We start from the raw sequence: 19,922 nt of genomic DNA, 5'->3' as shown, positions 1-19,922 counted from the left end.
GAGAAGAGCAAGCACACTGGATGCCTGTGCAGAGACTTATGGTGTGTTTGGTTCGGGTCGAACTAGGTCGCATCGATATTCTTCTGGATGCAGGTCGAATGCATCAACTCAAAATGAGTGGACACACTCAACCCATTTCGATCCCGTCTGTCCGTGGGAGGTGCTGGGGTAGGCGCTAGTGCTGAGGGGAGGCGGCGGAGCAATGGGCCACTGTGGTGGAACCGCCCAATTTAAACTGGTTTAAGTGCGCCTAATCGCTATCAGAACCGCAATTACCTGAAACGCACTTAAAATAGTATAAGTTCGGTAGTTCGTCGAGTGTCTCTAGAACTCCTCGAAATGTCCACGATGTGATCCATAGCCATACATCAGGATCACTTCCACGATGGGAAGGTATCAACAAATATTACATTTTTACGTACATATCGAGGTGCGAATTATTACGAACCATAATTTGAAACAAACTTAACAATGCAGGTCAGAACAATGCAGGTCAGAGCAGTTCTAAGAGTTTAAAACATAAACTAGTCCAGGTGACAATTAAACAATTGAGTTTTATTTCTAGGGTATTATTAGACTCGTAAAAATACCCTAGTTCTTCGGGGCTTCTCCCTCGGCGGATTCCTGCTGAGGTTCTGAAATAGCAACGAAGGATTCCCCTGAGTACGAGAGTACTCAGCAAGACTAACCCGACTAACCAATATAGATAGTTTTTTCAAAAATTGAATGATAGCTTTTTAGTGTACTAGCTGACTCACATTTTGTAGAAAGGAGCTTACTATAAGTGGAACCTTAGTTTTATCTTTTATTTCAGATTGAGTTTGTTACCTGACCGGTCAGTCTAGATGGCGAAAAATATTTTTGCAATTAGTTGTACTAAATCATACAACATATTTAATTTCAGAAAAACATTACATTCAACTGGATTACACTATGATGCTTAACGGTGATCAAGTGCATTCATAACTGAGAATTGCGACGATCCGGATCAATCTACATCCTGCAGGAGATACCCTGACCACCAGCTATGTACAACTGTCCAGGTTGTACATAGCGACCTTTCGATTAGCCGCACCCAAAGATTGGGAATATGACTACCCGAACCCAGGGATGCACCCCCACATGGGACCCCACGTCTGGCCTGATCTCCATGTGAGTTTCCAGCTACGCCCCTGCCATTCTCCAGCACGTCAAGCACGGGTAAGAAATATTCCCGATCAGAGAGCCAACTAATCTACCGGGCTTTACTGGTCCCATACCCAGTAAGCAACCAGGTAAAACTCACTTGATCAAAGGTTAAGACAACGATCGGGCCTTAACCAAATTAACTTAGCAGACAGAACTACCATCTCTAGCTTCTGTTTGCATTTCAAATTTCCAGGCTATTTTTCCTTGACTAATATGTATGACAAAAATTTACCTTAGAGCTACGCAGCCAAGTTGCTTGAAGTATCTAAGCATTGCTAAGCATAGGATAGTTACTAATTAGTGAACAAGTGGCAAAGATGTCCTCTAAACAAGGTAGGATTATGCACAAGAGTAGGTTTCAATCAACTCCTAGACTTAATGCATTCACAAAGAAATAACCAATAATTGGACACATGAAATAATAACTCCAAATTAGGTAGGCATAGATGCACCGGGGCTTGCCTTGATCCGTAAAAAGGTTAGCGTTGTCCGAGGGTTCGGCTTCACAGGGGATCAACTCAACAATCTCCTCAAACTCCGAAGGTTCTTTAGATAAATCCAAGAATTCCACTTCTGGAGCTTCGGTGTCTACGATTTAGTACATGCAGGGGTTAGAGATGTAAATTTTTGAACACATGACCATACAACTTTCCTTCATGATAAAGTTGCAAGCCAACAAGTGACTATACAACCTATCTTCATGATAAAGTTGCAAGCCAACACTGAACTACCCATAAAGATTAACCCAACATTTTTAATCTCTTTACTAACCTACCTTAGGCCTTTTTCTTTTATTTTTAGAAAGAATTTTAAATATTTTCTAATCTCAAAACTTAATTCCTATAGCTTAATAATAATTTGTGAATAAGAAAATATTATTCAAAATTTTATGCATTTAATAAAGGTTAAGCATTTATTTAAATATCTTAATCAAAAGGAATTAAATAAATACCTAAATTTTATTATTTTTCCTAAGATTTAAAAATTTTAATGCATAAAGGAAAATAAAACAATCCTAACAAAGTTGGTTTCACTATTTTTGGACAATTCTAGAATTTCCCGTGAATTAAATGGTGAAAACTGAATTTAAACGATTTATCTACAAAAGGGAAAACATATGATTATCCAAAACCTCCGGTCAAAATTTTCTCACTCACTCCACTCCTACCTCACGTGCTGACGCATGGGCCTTCTTGGGTTGGCCCCCTTCTTTTCCACCTTCACTTCCACCTGGGCCCCAACCGTTAGCCCCCTTCTTTTCTACCCGCCGGCCCACCCCCTTCTCTCTCTCTCCTTCTTTCCCTGGCGCATGGGCCCTTGGCGCCAGGGGCTTCTTCTTCCCTGCACCCAAAAGCAGGGCGCGACAGGGGGTGGCGCGGCTCGACGGCCGGCGTCGTGCCGGTGACGGGGCCGGGCCGGGCAGGCACCCCCCAGGCCACGGCGCACCCGTGGGCGACAGCAGCCCCCCGGGAGATGGCCTGAGCTGGCCTCTCCATGGCGGCGGGCGGCTTGGCCGACGGCTGGCCGTGGCCAAGCACGGCAACAGCACACACACGGCCCTCGACTCCTCCTAAGGCTCCCTAGAGACCCGTGGTCTTACCCAGAACTTACCACACGAAGAGAGGATGGCGGCAAGGAGGAGCTCACCATGAGCAGGACGTTGGCGGCGGGCGGACGGAAACGGCGGCGACTAGAAGCTCGCCGGCGGGGAAACTAAAAAAACGGGGAGGCGTGGTTGTTGACGAGATGCTAGTGGGGATTTGGGTGGGAGGAATCGATGCGGGAGGTGGTGGAACGGCGGGAATCGGCCGGCAACCAAAGCTCGGCCGTGCTCTGCTTGTGATGGTGAAAAACAGAGTGACGCGGTAACAGGGATAAGCGCAACGGCGGGAACAGTACATATACGAAATTTTTACCGCGTGCATAAGTGCCATCTTGGCTAGCTTGTAGGCTTGCGTGGGTGCAGATGTGGCCCTATGCATCGCGCTGGCCGACAGGTGAGAGTGCCAGCGGCGACACGACTCTGCTTCCTGCTTGTCCCCCCCCCCCCCCCCCCCCCCGCCCTCCTTCACTCCGAAGCATAGACCTCCCAAATCGGTTGATTTTGAATCCTACAGTCCAAAAGTCCTTTAAGCAAACTTGTAAAGAATTTCAAGTACTTAAATTGATAGATTGGCCTCTACCCGAGATAAGCACTCTAGGGCCAAAATTTTTAAGCCCCAAGTTTGGGCAGAACCGAACTGTACTGAATCCTCTGATTCAGTTTTGTTAGGCACTGTAACAGGACCATTTGCCCTTCTTTTGACTCGATTTGAGTAGCTCAAACTTGCTCCATATGGTTCAGCCCTTATCTATTTGTGTTCTATAACTAACAAAAATTCCATTTTGCACATGAACTCATATACCCTTTGCACTATATTTCTCTGAAATTTGCTCCAAACATGACCATCCACTACTATTTTCAGACTTACAGAATTTATTTCAGCAACTCGGCTGAAATCTGCTCATTTGCTGATTTTGAGCTTCATTTAAAATTTGAATTTTCCACTTTCTCTGGCCAACAACATCACACTTAGCTTTTCTAAGGACCATATCTCACTAATGTTCAGAAACATTTGCCCACTTATATGAAAAATTATGCCGGAACTAATTCCAAAGTTGGGTACTCATTATGATTTTCAGAATCGCGTATTTTCGGACGGGAAACAGTAACTCTGTTGATTCCTTCTTCGGTTACATCCTTGAGGGGCTTAAGACTAGAATTAGTTTCCAACTTCACTCCTTTGAGTTCTAAACACCCTCAAGCCTCAACTTCATATTTTTGCCAAATTTATCCAAATTTGAAACTCCAAATTGCAATTTTGGTCAAATTCAGCTCGAATTTGACTTTAAGTCGAACTACCTCCCTTTTGCTCCAGAGCTCGTCATTAACTCCTTATTGACATCCTTAGGCTGTCAATAACACGGGGTGTTACAGCCACAGAGGCTGCCGGGGGGGGAGGGGGGGTACGGAGGCTGCCGGCCAGTGTTGGGGTCGAGGGGATGCTGCGAAGAAGGAGGCCGCGGAGGCTGCTGGCGCTAGGCTGAGGCGAGGCGGCAGAGGAGTAAGTCGTCGGTGCTAGGCCGAGGCGAGGCGGTGGGGGAGTGCCGAGGAGGAACAAGCCACCGGCGCTGGTGTAATACCTGCCATTTTAGTCATCAAAGTGACTTTGAAGAAATGGAAGCAATTCGTGAAGAAAAGAAGAAGAAAGTGGCCAAAAATCAAATTCGGGTCAAATTTGACCGAAATTTGAATTTTGAATTCGACATTCAGAAAAATTCGGCAAAAATATGGAATGAAGGTGTAAGGGTGATTAGAACTTAAAGATCAAGAATTGGAACAATATTTGATCCTAAGTACCTCAAAAGAATCAAAGAAAGAAAATGGAAATTCAAAGTTACTGTTCACCGTCCGACAATAGCAGTTTCAGAAAAAAAACAGCACAGAGTTCATTTTTGGAAATTGAATTCTGTTGAATTTTTCAAATAAGTGGATCGAAACAACTACATCATATTAAAGTGTGGACTTTGGACAAGAATCTTCAAGTGTTGTTGATCAGGAATAGTAGAGGGAACCATTTCAAATGGAGGCCTAAAGTCGGCACTTTGTCATGGTAGGCAGCATTGCTGAAAATGGCTAAGTCTGAAAACAGCAATATGTGGCCGAGTTTGGAGCTGATTTCGGAGGAATGTAGATCAAAAGGTGTAGGTGTTTTTGGGCAAAATGGAAACTTTGAAGGTTGTAGAACACAATTGGGAAGTAGTTGGACAGAGAGGAAGGGATTTAGATCACTAAAACCATTTCTAAAATCGGGTAAGTGACTCTGTTCAAGACTGACGAACTGAATGTCGAGTTTCAGAGAAGTTCAGACAAATGCAAGAAAGAATTCAAAATTTGACTATATTAGGATGTTTATCTCGGGTCAGAGCCAAAATAAAAGTTGAAGGATTCAAGTTTATCTACAACTTTGGTTAAGACACTTGTGCACCGTCGAATTGGAAATCGACCGTGACTTAGGTCTGTAGTTCGGGTGTCAGAAAATGAAAGAGGGAGGGGGCGACAGAGCAAGCTCGACGTATCGCCGCCGCCGTCCTCGGTCGCCCGCCAGCGCGGCAGCTACGCCACCTCCTCACCACGCAAGCCTACGAGTAGACCACGGTGGCAACCATGCACGCGGTGAAAGCTTGAATAACTACCGCTCCCGCGCCGCCCGTTTTTACCGTCGCTCTTTTTCACCACCGCCGCTCCTCTTTCCAGACCGCCGTCGCCCAACAAAATTCCTCTGCCACGCCTCACCTCCCGTCGATTCCTCTCGCCCACTCCTCCACAGACACCTCAGCTACACCCCAGCCAAGTTGTTGTCCAACATCCTTGCCGGAGTAACCGTGCTCGCCGTGGTTTCTGTCCGCCGTCGCCGCACCTCCTGCTCACGGTGAGAACCTCCTTGCGCTCGCTCTGTTTTTTCTTGGGTAGTTGTGGGCAAGTCCTTGGGATGCCAGGAGGCTGTAGCAGTAGTCGTCGGGGTAAGTTAAGCCGTCGTCGAGCGTGGCCGCGACCGGCCGTAGGTGCCGTCGCCCGCCGCCGTGGAGGGAGTGGCTCCGGCCATCTCCCGAGGAGCTGTCGCCGCGCACAGGTGCGCTAGGGTATGGGGATGCTTCCCCGGCCTAGCCCCGTCGCCGGTAGGGCGCCGGCCGGCGAGCCGCACCGCCTCCTGTCGCGCGCGGGATTTGGCGGGAGGAAGAAGAAGGCGCTGGAGCCTTGGGCCCGCGCGTCAGAAGGGAGGAGGAGGAAAGGAAGAGGCCGGCCGGGCGCGGGCGTCGAGTGGGCCGGAGTCCGGAAGCCCGTGAAGCCCAGTAGGCCAATAGGCCGGTAAGGCAGGCCAGTGACGCGGAGAAGAAAGAAGGAGGAGTAGTGGGCTGTTGGGCCGGTGCCGGTCCGAGTAAAGAAAAAGGAAAAGGAGAAATCGGCCCAAGGAGCCCATCAAAGGAGGGGGATAGGCCGGCGGGTAGAATGAATAGGAGAAGGGGTGGGTCCGCGTCGCGGGCCCAGCGTAAGAGAGAGGGGGTAGTGTAGGGTCGCGTGAGAAAAGTTGCCGGGGGAGTTTTTCGGGAAAAATTAGATTTCCTTTATAGAATAACTAGTTTAAATCCGAATCTCACCATTTAAATCACAGAAATTTCTAGGAGTATCCAAAATTAGTGAAACCAATTTTTTTAGGCTTGTTTTATTTTCCTTTATGCATTAAAATTTTTATACCCTAGGAAATTAATAAAAATTTGGGTATTTATTTAATGCCTTTCTTTTAAGGTAATTAAATAAATACTTAATCTTTATAAAATACATAAAATATGGAATAACATTTTCATAATCACAAATTATTATTAACTCATAGGAAATTAGGTTTTCAAGTTAGAAAATAATTGTAACCTTTTCTAAAAATAAAAGAAAGGCCTTAAGTAAGGTTAATTAAGGAAATAAAAATTGTGGGCTAATCTTTTCGGGTTTTTGTGTGTTGGCTTGCAACTTTATCATGATAAATTGTATAGTCCTTGTTGGCTTGCAACTTTATCATGAAGGAAAGTTGTATAGTCTTATATTCAAAAATTTGCATTCCTAACCCCTACATATGTTGTGCTATAGACCCCGAAGCATCAGAAGGAGATTACTTGGAATTTTCAGAAGGATCTTCGGAGTTTGAGGAAATCTTTGAATTGGTCCCCTGCGAGGCCAACCCTTCGGACAGTGCTAACTTTTTAAGCGAACAAGGCAAGCCCCGGTGCATTACACCTATTATTTTGAAGTCAATATTTCATGTGTCCTATATTTAGCTAATTGCTATATGTATGCACTAAGTCTAGGAGTTGCTTGAAACCCACTCTTGTGCATGATCATACCTTGTTTTAAGGACATCTTTGCCACTTGTTCAAACCTTTAGTAGATAACCCAAGTCTAGAATTGCTTAGTTGTTTAAATGCTTGGTTTACCAACCTTAAGGAAAACTTTTGAGTCATACATGTTATTTATGGAAAGATGACGTGGAAATTGAGAAGCGGGCAGAAGCTAGGAATGTAGTTCTGTCTGCTAGATTAATTTGGTTAAGGCCTGATTCGTTCTCTTAACCTTTGACCAAGTGATAATCATCTGATCACTTACTGGGTATGGGACCAGTAAAGCCTAGTAGGTTAGTAAACTCTCTGATCGGGAATACTTCGTACCCGCGCTTGACGTGCTGGAGATTGGCAGGGGCGTAGCCTGAAACTCACATGGTGATCAGGCCAGACGTGGGGTCCCATGTGGGGGTGCGTCCCTGGGTCCGGGTAGTCTTATTCCTAATCATTGAATTTGCTAATCGAAAAGTCGTTACGTACGACCTGGACAGTCGTATATAACTGGTGATCAGGGTACTCTCCTGCAGGATGTAATATGATCCGGATCGCCGCAATTCTCGGTTATGAATGCACTTGATTACTGTTGAGCATCGTAGCATAAATTCATGAATGTTATATCTTTCTGTTAATGATTGATGTATGACTTAATACCTTGTTGTTCGCAATTAATCTTTTCTCATCATCTAGAATGGTTAGGTAACAACTTAACTCGAATAAAAGATAAAACTAAGGCATCACTTGTAGTAAGCTTTTCGGCAAAAATGTATCAGCCAAGTACACCAAAAAGCTATCATATACTTCCAAGAAAAACTATTATATTGGTTAGTCGGGTAAGACTTGCTGAGTACACCGTACTCAGGGTTATCCCTTGTGGCTATCTTTTCAGAAGCACCGCCGGAGTCCACCGAGGAGGAAGCCCCGAAACCCTAGGGTATTGTTAGGAGTCTCACAATACCCTTAGAAGAAGTTTTATAATGCTCATCTCCACCCGAACCGTTTATGTTTTAAGTCCTAGAACTCTGTCTAACACTGCACTATTAAGTTTGCTTCAAACTATGTCTTGTATTAACTCGTACCTCTTGTATGTATGTAAAAAATGTAATATTTGTTGATGCTATCCCATCGCGGATACAATCCTGATGTATGGCCATGAGGCACGACGTGGATCTTTCGAGGAGTCCTAGGGACACTCGACGGACGACCGGACTTATACTGTTTTAAATGTGTTTCGGATAATTGCTGCGTCGGCAGCAATTAGGCGCATTTAAACCAGTTTAAGTTGGACGGTTCCACCACAGCTGGGGTCGTGGAGGTCGCCACCACGGGGAGGAGCAGGCTAGGGGAGGAGCAGAGGGGAGGAGCCGGTCGACGGCGTAGCAAGAAGCTCGAAGGAATGGCGGTATGCACGGGAGCTCGGGGAAGAAGATAAGATGCATGAAAAAAAAGAAAAATAGAGGATAACAGATATGTCCCACACATGACAGGTTGAACCCATTGAAAACTGGTGTTAATGGTTGTTAAAATAGTATCCATCCTAACCCTCTCAACTCCAACCAAACAAAAAACTGGATCGGACCTGTCCCTACCAACCAAACATGAGATGGAGATGGGTTGAACCTAACCCAGAAAAGTGGGATGGATCTAACCCAACCAAACACATGCTTCAGAGAGGTGAATTGCACTCGGTCCGACGTGCACCGGATGCTAGCACTGGGATATGAACAATGCAAGCACAGGACGTTGATGGCAAGATATCAAAGCCGGACTATCTAGTTACAAGACATGCTGATGTGGGGAGTTCCAACGCCGGTGTGCATGCCGGATGGGCCGGTGAGTATAATGTAGTTTGTTTACACCTAACCATCCGCCTAAGCTTTACATCGGAGGTGCCGAGGATGTCACCATCCACGGATGCCGCCCCCTCTCCCATCCTTTATCCAAAAAAATCCTGCTCGCAAAAAAAAAATCTAAATAAAACATGTCCGTGGCATTGCTAATTGGTTGATACTCCCTCCGTTCCAAATTGTAGGTCGTTTTAACGACCTACAATTTGGAACGGGAACGGAGGGAGCAAGAGAGATCTTTTTGTAACATAGCCTGTATATATTCACCATGTGAATATAGGTCAGGTTTTATCCTTTATCTAAAAAAAATCCTGTCCGTAGCATTGCTAATTGGTAGATAAGAGAGGGAGAGCTTGCAGATGCCAACTGGAGAGGTCTCCGTCGAGTTCCATGGCAGTCATGTCTTTCTCATCTCGGTACGACGGCGGGCAAAGTGACAGAGGAACATAGGAAAGGCAAAAACTGCCAAGCGAAACGAATCGATGACTTTGCTCAAATGGAACAGAACTGAATGTGAACTGGAGCGCCAAAGTTTGGCCAGGCACGGGGCATCAGCCACGGGCCCTAGGAAACGTTCATGATGCAAAGAGACTCCATCTTTTAAAGTTTGAGCTTAGCATCACTGCGGTTGGTCCTCTCGGCCAGAATCGATTTCGTTTTCTCCAGAACGCCGAAGAAGATCGATCCGCCGATGCCGATCCACAACACCCTGGGCTCAATACCCTGCCACCACCAGAATGGTATATACATCAATCAAATTGCACGCCCCCAGCATTTACAATTGAATCCAAAGTTGCGCCCAGCTATTCTATTCATTGCTTTATTATTGAGATAGGAGACGTATAACAAGCGAAAATTCACAAACACGGACCACGTAGTATTTGAAATGCAACAGGATGTAAAGTTTATGCCATTTCTCATCATCATTGTGAACTCATGTACATTCTTGTTACTGCATCTACTTCGATTGAAAAGGTTTTACCTTCAAGAAAGCGCCAGCCCCTTCCTCTCGCAGAATAGTTTGAGCACAGTCTATAAATCCTCTATATTGGCTTGCCTGTCCCTGCAAGTTATAAAGTAAGCACTGGTTCCTGAAAGGACCCTCAAGTCACATTAAAGTCTATGAAGTCGCAAGATCTACCTGAATCATCAATCTTGTCTTCATGACATCTAGGGGCGTTGTTAAAGCGCCAGTAAAGGCACCTGACAACATGAAATGGACATTTAACCTATGATCATAAATATGGCAACAGAAGTGTAAGGCAACAAAAATGCTCGCCAATCAGCTCTTGAGATGCAATCTCCTTTTTTTCAGAAAAAAGAAAACACTTATATATGCTGACTTGGTAGGGGAGTCTGACATCGGCATGTCAAAAACACCAACACATTGGTGCCATGTCTGCAAGCCAGTCTGTATTTCGGTGGTTTCAGGTGCAGACAAGCTACAGTTGGAGTGCAAATGGTTTGGTAATTCAAGGTTAAAATTAGATGGCTTCAAAAGTTGGAAGGTCCTAGTGTGAGTTTTATTCGTGTTATTTATGATTTGCCAGAATTTTTCTGTTAATTTTAATAAGAATGAATCTAACCTTAAAATTTCAGACGCAGGTAAAGCGCATTGAGAAGTCAATCTAGAATTTTTCTTGTGCCTTTTTTCATGTAACTTTGGTGTCTCAACAGACAACAGATAAAAGTTGTAGGGTGATTGCTCTTCATAAATGTTGATAGGATACCAAATATCTGCAAGCACGGTAAAATATAGGAAGGAATAGCAAATTGGAATGTTAAAAACCAGCCTAGCAGGGAAGTAGAGTTGTACCAGCAAAAGCACCAATAATAGCATTTTCTGCATCTTTCAAGTCCCTCTTTGCCTGGACCCATAAGAAAGGCAAGGTACAGTCAACAAGTGCTAGCGATCCTAGGACATATCAGCTCTGGGTGCTATGGAACTAGCTAGTCATGTCTTCGCATTTACCTAGCTCTATTTTGGATCAAAGTAATTGTTCAGGTTTAAATGACAACTAAAAGATAGGTAACAGCAGAAATAAAACTCGAATGTCGAAATCTATACACTATACAGTGCAAAAGGTTTGCAATTAACCATGGCAAGTCAGTTCAAACTTACTAAAACTGAAAGATAGGGAATAATAAAAATCTGGCTCTCCATGTGTAGCCATGGAACAAAATAAATGAATGCAGTTCCTATTGCTAATAATTATCATCTGCTTGTTGCCTTGCTCGAAACAACAGTGGGAATCGACTCTTCCTGTGTTTTAGGAATATAGACACTAGCAATGAAGCACAACCATCAGATTTCAATTACAAATACTGGGAATAATTTAGCTATTTTCCATCATTACGGGGTGAGTGGCAACACATTTGCCACCCTGGCCCAGTGTCAATGACTAAGATGAGCCTAAATGTCAGTGACAGAGTTAAATGGACACCCTTAAGGATTGTTGGCCCAAATTGACCTTTTCCATTAACCACAGCCACAAAGGGGAAGTTTTGGGTACATATAGGCCAACAATGGGTAGGTGGCTTAGAAGCTAAGCAAAGCATCTAAAGAGCATCTAAGTAGATAAAGTGCACACAGGCACATAGATAGATAGATAGCACACCCAACACACACATGACTTAGTCTATCAAGGATAGCAAATAGCTCTGAATTTAGTGTAATTTTGGGGAGGTAATTGGGAAACAATAAAGCAAGAGGTGACAATGAATCTGAAAAATTCAGAAACAATAGAAAGGCCACAGTTTAAGCTGCTATGGTTGATATGGATTGTGCGGTCTTGATTGGATACTGCCATGATCAGTTCTATTTTCTTCTTTGGTTGTTTTATCTTGAATGTTAGATGCATTCACTCTGAATATCTTCTCTTTCATTCGTTCATGGGCAGCATAGCACTATGGTATCGAACACCTAATATTGCCTCCTCTTACTAGAGTTTGATTGATTTAATTAGAATCGACTAGTTTATCTTTTTCAGTTCAGATATTGCTTCATAGTGAGTCAAAGTCATGTCATCCTTCTAAAAGGGATATCATTGTGATTAAGCGGGAAGAATGAGCTAGTCCCGAGTTATCTCATCCTCTAATAGTTCAACCTCCATTCAGAACCCTAATCACTCCTCATGGCATGCTGCTTTAAAAGATAATTAGATTTCTTCATGAACAATACATGAGATTCATCAAACATGAATAAGATAAATACCGCTAATCGATAGCCAATTCGGAGCTGCTCATATATGCAAAATTGAATAGCATCAAATGGTAGATCTCGCAGTAGAAAGGAGCCATAGCCCTGCAAGCAAAATAAACAAGTGTGTAGGACTGATGAGCCACTGAAATTAAAACTTAGACAGCAAAAATGGAAATATGGTCGTCCTAATAGATGTAATTCATCAGAATCCCACAAAAACATGAAACAAAAGAAATTGCCATATGATTAAAAGGTACATACAGCATAAAGACCCTTGATTCCTTCTTTAGCAACAATAAGGCGAACAGCATCAGGTGCAGTCTTGAATTGACTCATTTGCATTCTTTGTTTAACCACCTGAATCCAATGAAATTGATTTCAATTTCAACAACATTTGAATGTGACAATGGCAGAAAGGGAAAAAAAACTAACCTCCGTGGGAACGCGAATAAGAGAAGAAGCAGCCCCACCAATTGCCCCTGCAGTCTGTTGCATATTTCTTCAGAACACAGAACCATCGTAATTTGTAAAACAAAAAGGGTAGAAAGGAAATAGCATAATATTAGTATTTTTATGAAGTATAATTGCATTTAATTTGTCACCAAGTAATTCTACAGACTCGAAACTAAGAAATCAACAAGGCTATGACAGATACTTTTTAAGCTGACTTACCAGATGAGCAATAGCACTCAAATTTTCAGGAAACATTTCCAGTAGTTTTCTTTTAGCTGGTTCATATACGCCCACAAATATTGCAGAAGCACTGTAACAAATGTGGAATTACTCAGAGAAAACAAATGGAAACAGATATATGTAGCAAAAAAAGTGACAATGATAGCATAATCAGGTCTCAGATTCTCAATACGGATATATATAGCACATTTGTCAGGAACATAAATATGCATTAACCTTGGAAATATGATCATGAACTAGTAAGTAGTAAAACCTCAATACAGTATGGACAGAATAAAACCAAAATCTAGGCAAATTCTGCAATAGATGAGAATAGGCAATACTGTAATACACTAAAACATAAGTGATACACCCAAATTCTGTTTGTATCGCCCCAGACTAGCATAAGAAATATGCTATTCTTCAGTCTTCACTATAACACTAAATACTCACGGAAGAACACCCACGATATTTCCACCTAACCCAGCATACAGGCCTTTCCATTGAATTTTATTTCCACCTTGTGCAGCCTATACAAAAAAGAGAAAAATTCTCATAAAATGCGTCTATGAACCTTTGATACTTCAAGAATATGGTTACTCAGCAAAGCGTAAGCACAGAAGCAAATAAACATTGAAACATGCAGTGCTGCTTCAGGAACAGATAGAATCCTTACGGACGTCGCAAGCACATCCATAAGGCCATGTAAAAAAGAGATTGTGGGGACACATTGGTCTAAAGTAACTAAACAGGTGAGTTAATTGGTGCTAAAGATATGCATACTACCATGCATATAAGTATGAGCTATTTGCAGAACAATCGCTGCGTAATAAGCTGAACAAAAGGGGACTGTATGTAAATGTAATCAACTTACCTGAAGCCTGGTCTTTATTGTATCAATGGGGTATAAAGCTGTTTCGACGACCACACCAGCAGCTCCTCCAGCTGCAGCCCCCTCTGGAATTGGAAAAGAAAAACACGTCAAGCAAATACAGCACAAGGAACAACCGAAACTACTTTATGTACCATAAACCCCTGCTATGTACTACCTAAATCCTAATCCAGTTGCAGAAAAGCAAACTTGACTATGGCGAAATGATATGGCAGTGTGCTTGCTGCAACAACTCTTAGATGTCTACAATACCCCAAAACTGTATACCCCTGATAAACGGTTTGCATTCCTCCTTCAACCCCTTTCCATGCATAATCCAACCTGAATGTACTAAAACCAGGGATGTGAAAACTAGAACCAAATGAATCCGGCATTCGATCCACTCACAAATCTTTGTTTATGGAAGAAAAATCCCCCTACCGAAAAGAACCTGGAGCAGATTGCACGATCCCCCATCTTCACTTCCGCCCATGGCTCGCCGACACTGCTTGCACGATTCAGCCAGCAAAAAATAGCGAAATCGGATGAAAGAACTGGGGGGAGAAGCCAAGGGATTGCGCCCTGAATCGTGAAATCGGATGGAAGAACTAGGGGGAGAAGCCAATGGGATTGCGCTCTGAATCGCCCGCCCCTTGTAAATAAATCCTCCAAAGATGCAGAGGAAACCGGTCCAGGCAGCACCGAATCTGGCGGTGAAATTTGGGGGAAATGGGGGTCGATTTTGCTCGCCTCCTTGGTCCAGGCGTCCAGCGAGAAATGGGGAGGGTTTTGTCCCCAAGTTTGCAGAGGTTTTGTGGTATCTGGTTTCAAGTTTCAACGGGTGCGGCAAAGGCGTGCATTGACCCTCATAATTTGTGAATATTATTTCACAAAAAATAATTTGTGAATAAAAACTCTATAAAAATGTAAATAGATTATATCAATCATCACCATAAATTTTGAGGTTAAAAGTGGTAACAAATAAGCAAACAGTTATGGCTGTGACGTGCGAATGCATGTAAGTAGACGATGCTATTCATTCGTATTTATATAGAAATTTTTTGGTGTAATTTAAGTGGTGCTACAGCGTATTGGTAGCATGATTATAGCACTTAAAACCCGTGGTGGCACCCTGCCACTGCCAGCCTCATCTTCTTCCCAGCCCAATCCGTGGTAGCATGTTGTTTAAGCTTAGCGATGTTCAGATGAATTGCATTCTATTTGGAGTTTGGGCAAATAATGGCGAGTTCTTTATCTTGCAAGAAAGAAATTCCCAGACGTGTTGTTAGCGTGGTTTGGTGTCTGCTTCGATTTTCAGAATGATGAATTCTACCTATTTTTGCCATGGTGTATTTTCTTCTCCACCTCATCTTTCTCACATCCGTAGGTAGGCCTGGCGCGAGGTAGGCCAGATGAGGCGGCTAATTAGCAGAAATCATCCACAAGCTCATCAGACGCAACAGTCAATATCGTGCAGCAATCTTTACAACACGCAAAGCACTTTGCATCACAATTAAGGAAATAACCAACAGAGAAGGTGCAACAGAAACAATGAATGGGAAATGGGATACTGTCCAGATTGGCTCCGGTCTAGTTGTACTTCAGCGGTGTTTTCAACATAGTTTCAGCACGTACGTTCTGCTCTTCTGTCGCGCAATGAGTGGGAACTTTCTCTTGTGCCATCAAAAGAGAAATATCCAAACGCATGACACATTGGTCAGTTTCCTAAGGCTGTACAGCTTCTAGGAGCTTCTCGTACACCTGCCGTGCAGACAAATCCTCGACCTTGTAACAAAGCCCAAGTATAGTTTTAGAAGGGAGAAATAATCAGTAGCAGTGCATCAGATTCCGATACTAATGAAATCAATTTCCACAGTCCATGTGATTTGGGGTAAGAAGTGAGAACTCACAATCAGAAGCTTTGATTTATTATTCCATCCTCTTTGAAGAGTCATCTGAGTCAATCTTAGGCCAAGAACCTGATTTCACAAACCATCAGCATGGACATCTTCACATAACAAGGCTCAAAGTTAATTGAAACTGCTTATTCAAAATTGAGACCATCAACTAAATTGATATATTTGAACAACCAAAAGCATACTATATTGTATAATTTTTTTTTGAGGGAAATACTGTATTGTATAATTTGCACATACATTGATAAAGATATTTTTAGCAAAGTTAAGCAATACTCATTGTGATGGCACTTATCTTTTACTGGATGGAGCATTTAGAATACCGCTTTTTACAAGGCTCAAAGGTACAATATGAATGAAAATTAGAGTGCCATTAAAGAAAATCACCTTGCCCATAAATTCTAGCAACTCACTGTTCGCTTCCCCTCGTGCAGCAGGGGCAGCTACTGTTACTCGAACATCATCAGCATTCACTCCTGAAAGTACACAATTCCATCACCACATTGTATGTGCCAGTGAACTGAAAGAAATAGTGTAAAGTATTGTCCCAGATCATCTATGTTCCACATAAAACTGTCAGTGCATTCATGCACAAATTTTACATAAACATTGCATGTTGTCGTCTCAAGAAATAACTTACTACAATGTTAAAGTACGTACTTGTTATTGCTGAACGCTGTGCCCGGTCTTCCACTTCAATGGCTACTTGGACAAGTCCACCTTCCAGTTGTGTGATGCAAGGGGGTACAGGAGCATCCTACAGTTTTCATGATCATGAAGCAGAGAAGAGAAACAGGCTGAATCTACCAAAGGACATTTCAGTTGAGGGCGGTATGTACATGTGGATTTGTCTCAGCTGCAACTGAACTCAGTGCTCCATCAACAACATATATAAAAGGGGCGTGCTCCAGATCCTCTTCTGATCGGTAACAAACAAAAAGGTCACATCCTAAACAGCTCATGCGGAACTGCTTTTCAAGCTTTCCTTCACCACTGCATCAAAGATTATTTACATAAGCACAACCTGGTAATCACTTTGGCACAATAACCCTGAGGTGGATTGTTGCGAAGGAATATGCACATGGAAATGTGGATCATGTTATATAAACACAATTCAGTAATTAAAATAGTGTGTAATAATACTGCTATGCTATTGAAAAATATGCAAACACACACTGCATTAATGAGGCCACCAAGAGATGTCTTCCCCCTAGAAGACAACTGTGCACACATGTAGAACATAGCACCCAATTCCTTAGTTACATACTACCTGACAAACTGAAGGTATTCACCAGCATTTAGAATTTAGAGAAGAATGTATAACCAGCAAGAAAGTGGATTTAATCAGAACCTAGCTACAATAAGAAGTACAGGTGAAGTACTTCAACATGAGGGATGATTATTATACCGTTTCAACATTACTTTTCCCGACTCCTTCACATTTAGCCTTGAGAGATGCTTAGTCTTGTCTAAAACATGTGCTCTGTCAGTCTTTCGCTTGGGCATTTTCTGCAATTGGGTGTCTTCAGAACAAACATATCAGACTTGAATATACAAAACTTTCATTCTTGAATCACTCAAACTAGTTATTACAAAAGCAGATAAACAGTAGCAAATCCTCTTGGAAAGAAATTAAGAAAAATCTGCTAGTGATGATTAATATAAACTTAAAAAACGCATTGCATCAACTTAGAATACTAAATTAGACTACCCAAAGCTTTTAGCCTAGTTGAAAGTAAAAATATGGCCCACTACGTATGCATCAGAGATTCTAAATGGCATGGTACTGTAATTATAATTTTGCAATGTCCAATTTCTTGAGCAGGCAGACCACTAAATATAAGTGCCCTCAATGTATGACGGCACAAGAATATAGAAAAAGCCATGAAAAAGAGTGAAACCTCAGAAATCAATTTGAGAATTCATTGTCACATCTTTTTGAGTGGTACCTTTAAATGTCCATACAGCATGATCACATCTTTTAGAATGGTAATAAAGATTAAGCAGTTCTAAGTTCATTAGGATCAAATGTGCATCAAAGGAGGACACTGCCTTGATTATGTTTTGAAAATCCTTTTGGTATCTAGCAACCAAAATCAGACTAATCATAAGGTCAGTGGCGGAAGTTAGTGAAGACCAAAGTGGGTTATGCCCCCCTCCCCCCTAAACTAGAGAAACTCTTAATTAAGCACTGGATTTGAATTCTGAAGTGGAAAGAAAAATAGTAGTCTGGCCCCCTCTTCTTTTGTGTCCAAGCTCCGCCACTGCTTATGTCATGTTCTTCATCTCCACCACATTCCCTATAAGTTCACTTTCTCCTGCTCACTGACAAACGGTGATCCAGAGCTAGAATAGTACAAATGAAGAAGAACATCTAGTATGCAGGTAAATGCTGTTGCGTGGTCTGAAACTTGTGGCTATGCAGGGATTAGATAAAAACCACCCCCCACTTAAACAGTTCCAAGCTAATTCTTCCGCTGGAATCCAAGGCCTCCCTAGCAGACTACATAGATCTGGCAAAATTAACCGAGTGGGGAGGAGGAGCTGACCGGTGATGAGGACGTGGGAGGCGCAGTGCTTGCAGTAGTAGACGAAGAGGTCAGACTCGGGGCCCTCCGGCAGCGCGTCCTCGCTCGAGTACGTGTGCGTCGTCCGCTTCGGCATCGCCCCTCCCTCTCCACCGCCGCCGCCGGAATCAAGAGGCGAGTGGCCTTCAAGGCCAGGCCTTATGGGGCAGGGGGGTATTCAGGCGGAGGCAGTCGAGATGGGGCGGCCACGCTGGTGCCTGGAGGAGGGATCCGAGCCGTCGCCCTCCAGGGATAGAAAGGAGCGTGCGAGCGGCGGCGGCGCGGGAGAGGAGGCGGAGGAAAGCACAGCGGCGGCGGCGGCGGCGGCGAGGTGGACTGGTGGACGGTGAGGAGGCCTGCGCTCAATCGGGCCAGGGGTTGAATTGACCCGCGTTGACCTGGTATATCGTGATCCAAATTGGCTGAAAAATGCAATGTTGGGCCTTAACTTGAATTTTTGAGAAATAGATAAGGAAACGAATCGAAATTGATGTGAAGTGATTCGGCCTCGTATCGGTAGCAACACAACAGTACGTAAAGAGTCGAAAACAATTTAAGGTGACTCGGCACTGCGGCAACGTACATGTGTTTTGCATGATATGATCTGCCATCTCTGCTAAACAAAGTATCACTTTTCTTCTACAATGAAGAAGGCTAGCTCAATGTTTATAGCAGCGATGAATGCATATGGCAGGAAAAGTAATATGAAATTGCAGCATGAAAGGTCAATATCACTTCTTGCTTGGTCAAGACATGTGAGCATGAGTATCGACCACAACAAAACTGGCATATGCGATCGAAACCTTTCGAACCATATCGAACGGGACAAAGATAGCATGCTAACGTGGCCATGCTAGCAGGCACGAAAACAGTACGATCTTATACTTTGAATTTTGTAACAAAAAGATCTGATCATAATAAAAAAAGTTGAGTAGATGGTCAAATATGTATAAAAATACTCCCTCCGTCCTAAAATATTTGCACCTCTACGATTTAAAATTTATCCTAAAATATTTACACAGATAGGTACGAGATCAAGCTATAAGGCTACCATGTGACCCAGCTCAGAGGAAGAAAGATCGACTCGTGTAACCTCCATCCGAAGTCTGGACGCTTCTCAACCCCTCGTCATTAACATGTGTTAAAAAAAATAGATGATGCTTCTAGAAATCCTTCCGCCTCCGCATGGAGCTGCAGCACGAGGAGGTGCGGTCACTGAAGCTAGTGTCTTATAGGGGTAACAAAGTCATTTTAACCGTTGCTTTGGTTTTCACATTGAACTTTAGAAATGCACTTAATATGGGATGGAGGGAGTATGTTATTATTCTCAAAAGAGAGCTATTTTCAAGTGATAAGCCAAATACAATTCGGAAAATACAAACATCATATACCAACACGCCTAGTTCACTTCACTGCCTAGTCGCCTAAGCTCATAAGCCACTCAAAATTTGCTCTCTATTCAGATGCTTAAGACAAGTTCTACGCGCCTCTCTGATAATGAGGTTCAAATGCGATTTCTAATTGCATGGTTGTGCTAATAGTTTAACTATATCTGAGTGATGTGGGTACCTCATGGATCTCTACAGGATACTGGTCGGTCCTAACAAGTGGGCCCACCCGACCAAAACGTGCGGGTCAAGGACATGAAGATACTTGGAGTACACGCCAAGGAGATCGGGCGATTCAAATCAGCCCAGATATTACGGGATACGTATTGTAATCCGACTCAGATTA

The 19,922-nt window shown here is 43.1% G+C and overlaps 2 protein-coding genes across 3 annotated transcripts; both read right to left on the bottom strand.

Annotated features, from left to right (window-relative positions):
• Positions 1-8,905: 8,905 nt before the first annotated feature.
• LOC101768728 (probable S-adenosylmethionine carrier 2, chloroplastic) lies at positions 8,906-14,531 on the bottom strand. 2 transcript variants are annotated; one of them, XR_001163319.3, is made up of 12 exons: positions 14,147-14,531; positions 13,709-13,791; positions 13,288-13,364; positions 12,835-12,925; positions 12,595-12,648; positions 12,424-12,519; positions 12,175-12,264; positions 10,777-10,828; positions 10,547-10,697; positions 10,102-10,163; positions 9,943-10,023; positions 9,541-9,683 (listed from the first exon to the last, which is right to left on the bottom strand). XR_001163319.3 is itself a non-coding variant. In XM_004955929.3 (11 exons), the coding sequence occupies exons 1-11, from the start codon at positions 14,196-14,198 to the stop codon at positions 9,561-9,563; spliced, it is 861 nt and encodes a 286-aa protein (XP_004955986.1). In that variant the 5' UTR covers positions 14,199-14,531; the 3' UTR covers positions 8,906-9,560. The 2 variants fall into 2 exon arrangements, 1 of the variants encoding a protein (XP_004955986.1); XM_004955929.3 differs by lacking the exon at positions 10,547-10,697 and having other exon boundaries at positions 8,906-9,683.
• Positions 14,532-15,130: 599 nt separating this feature from the next.
• LOC101768323 (UPF0235 protein At5g63440) lies at positions 15,131-18,602 on the bottom strand. Its single transcript, XM_004955928.4, has 7 exons — positions 18,171-18,602; positions 17,030-17,144; positions 16,461-16,614; positions 16,282-16,378; positions 16,009-16,097; positions 15,616-15,684; positions 15,131-15,490 (listed from the first exon to the last, which is right to left on the bottom strand). Exons 1-7 carry the CDS (start codon positions 18,283-18,285, stop codon positions 15,431-15,433), a joined length of 699 nt encoding a protein of 232 aa, XP_004955985.1. The 5' UTR covers positions 18,286-18,602; the 3' UTR covers positions 15,131-15,430.
• Positions 18,603-19,922: the final 1,320 nt, after the last annotated feature.

Source organism: Setaria italica, chromosome II (genome assembly GCF_000263155.2).
Source record: "Setaria italica strain Yugu1 chromosome II, Setaria_italica_v2.0, whole genome shotgun sequence".
Lineage (NCBI taxonomy): Eukaryota > Viridiplantae > Streptophyta > Magnoliopsida > Poales > Poaceae > Setaria > Setaria italica.
This window is presented reverse-complemented; position numbering and strand designations above follow the sequence as displayed.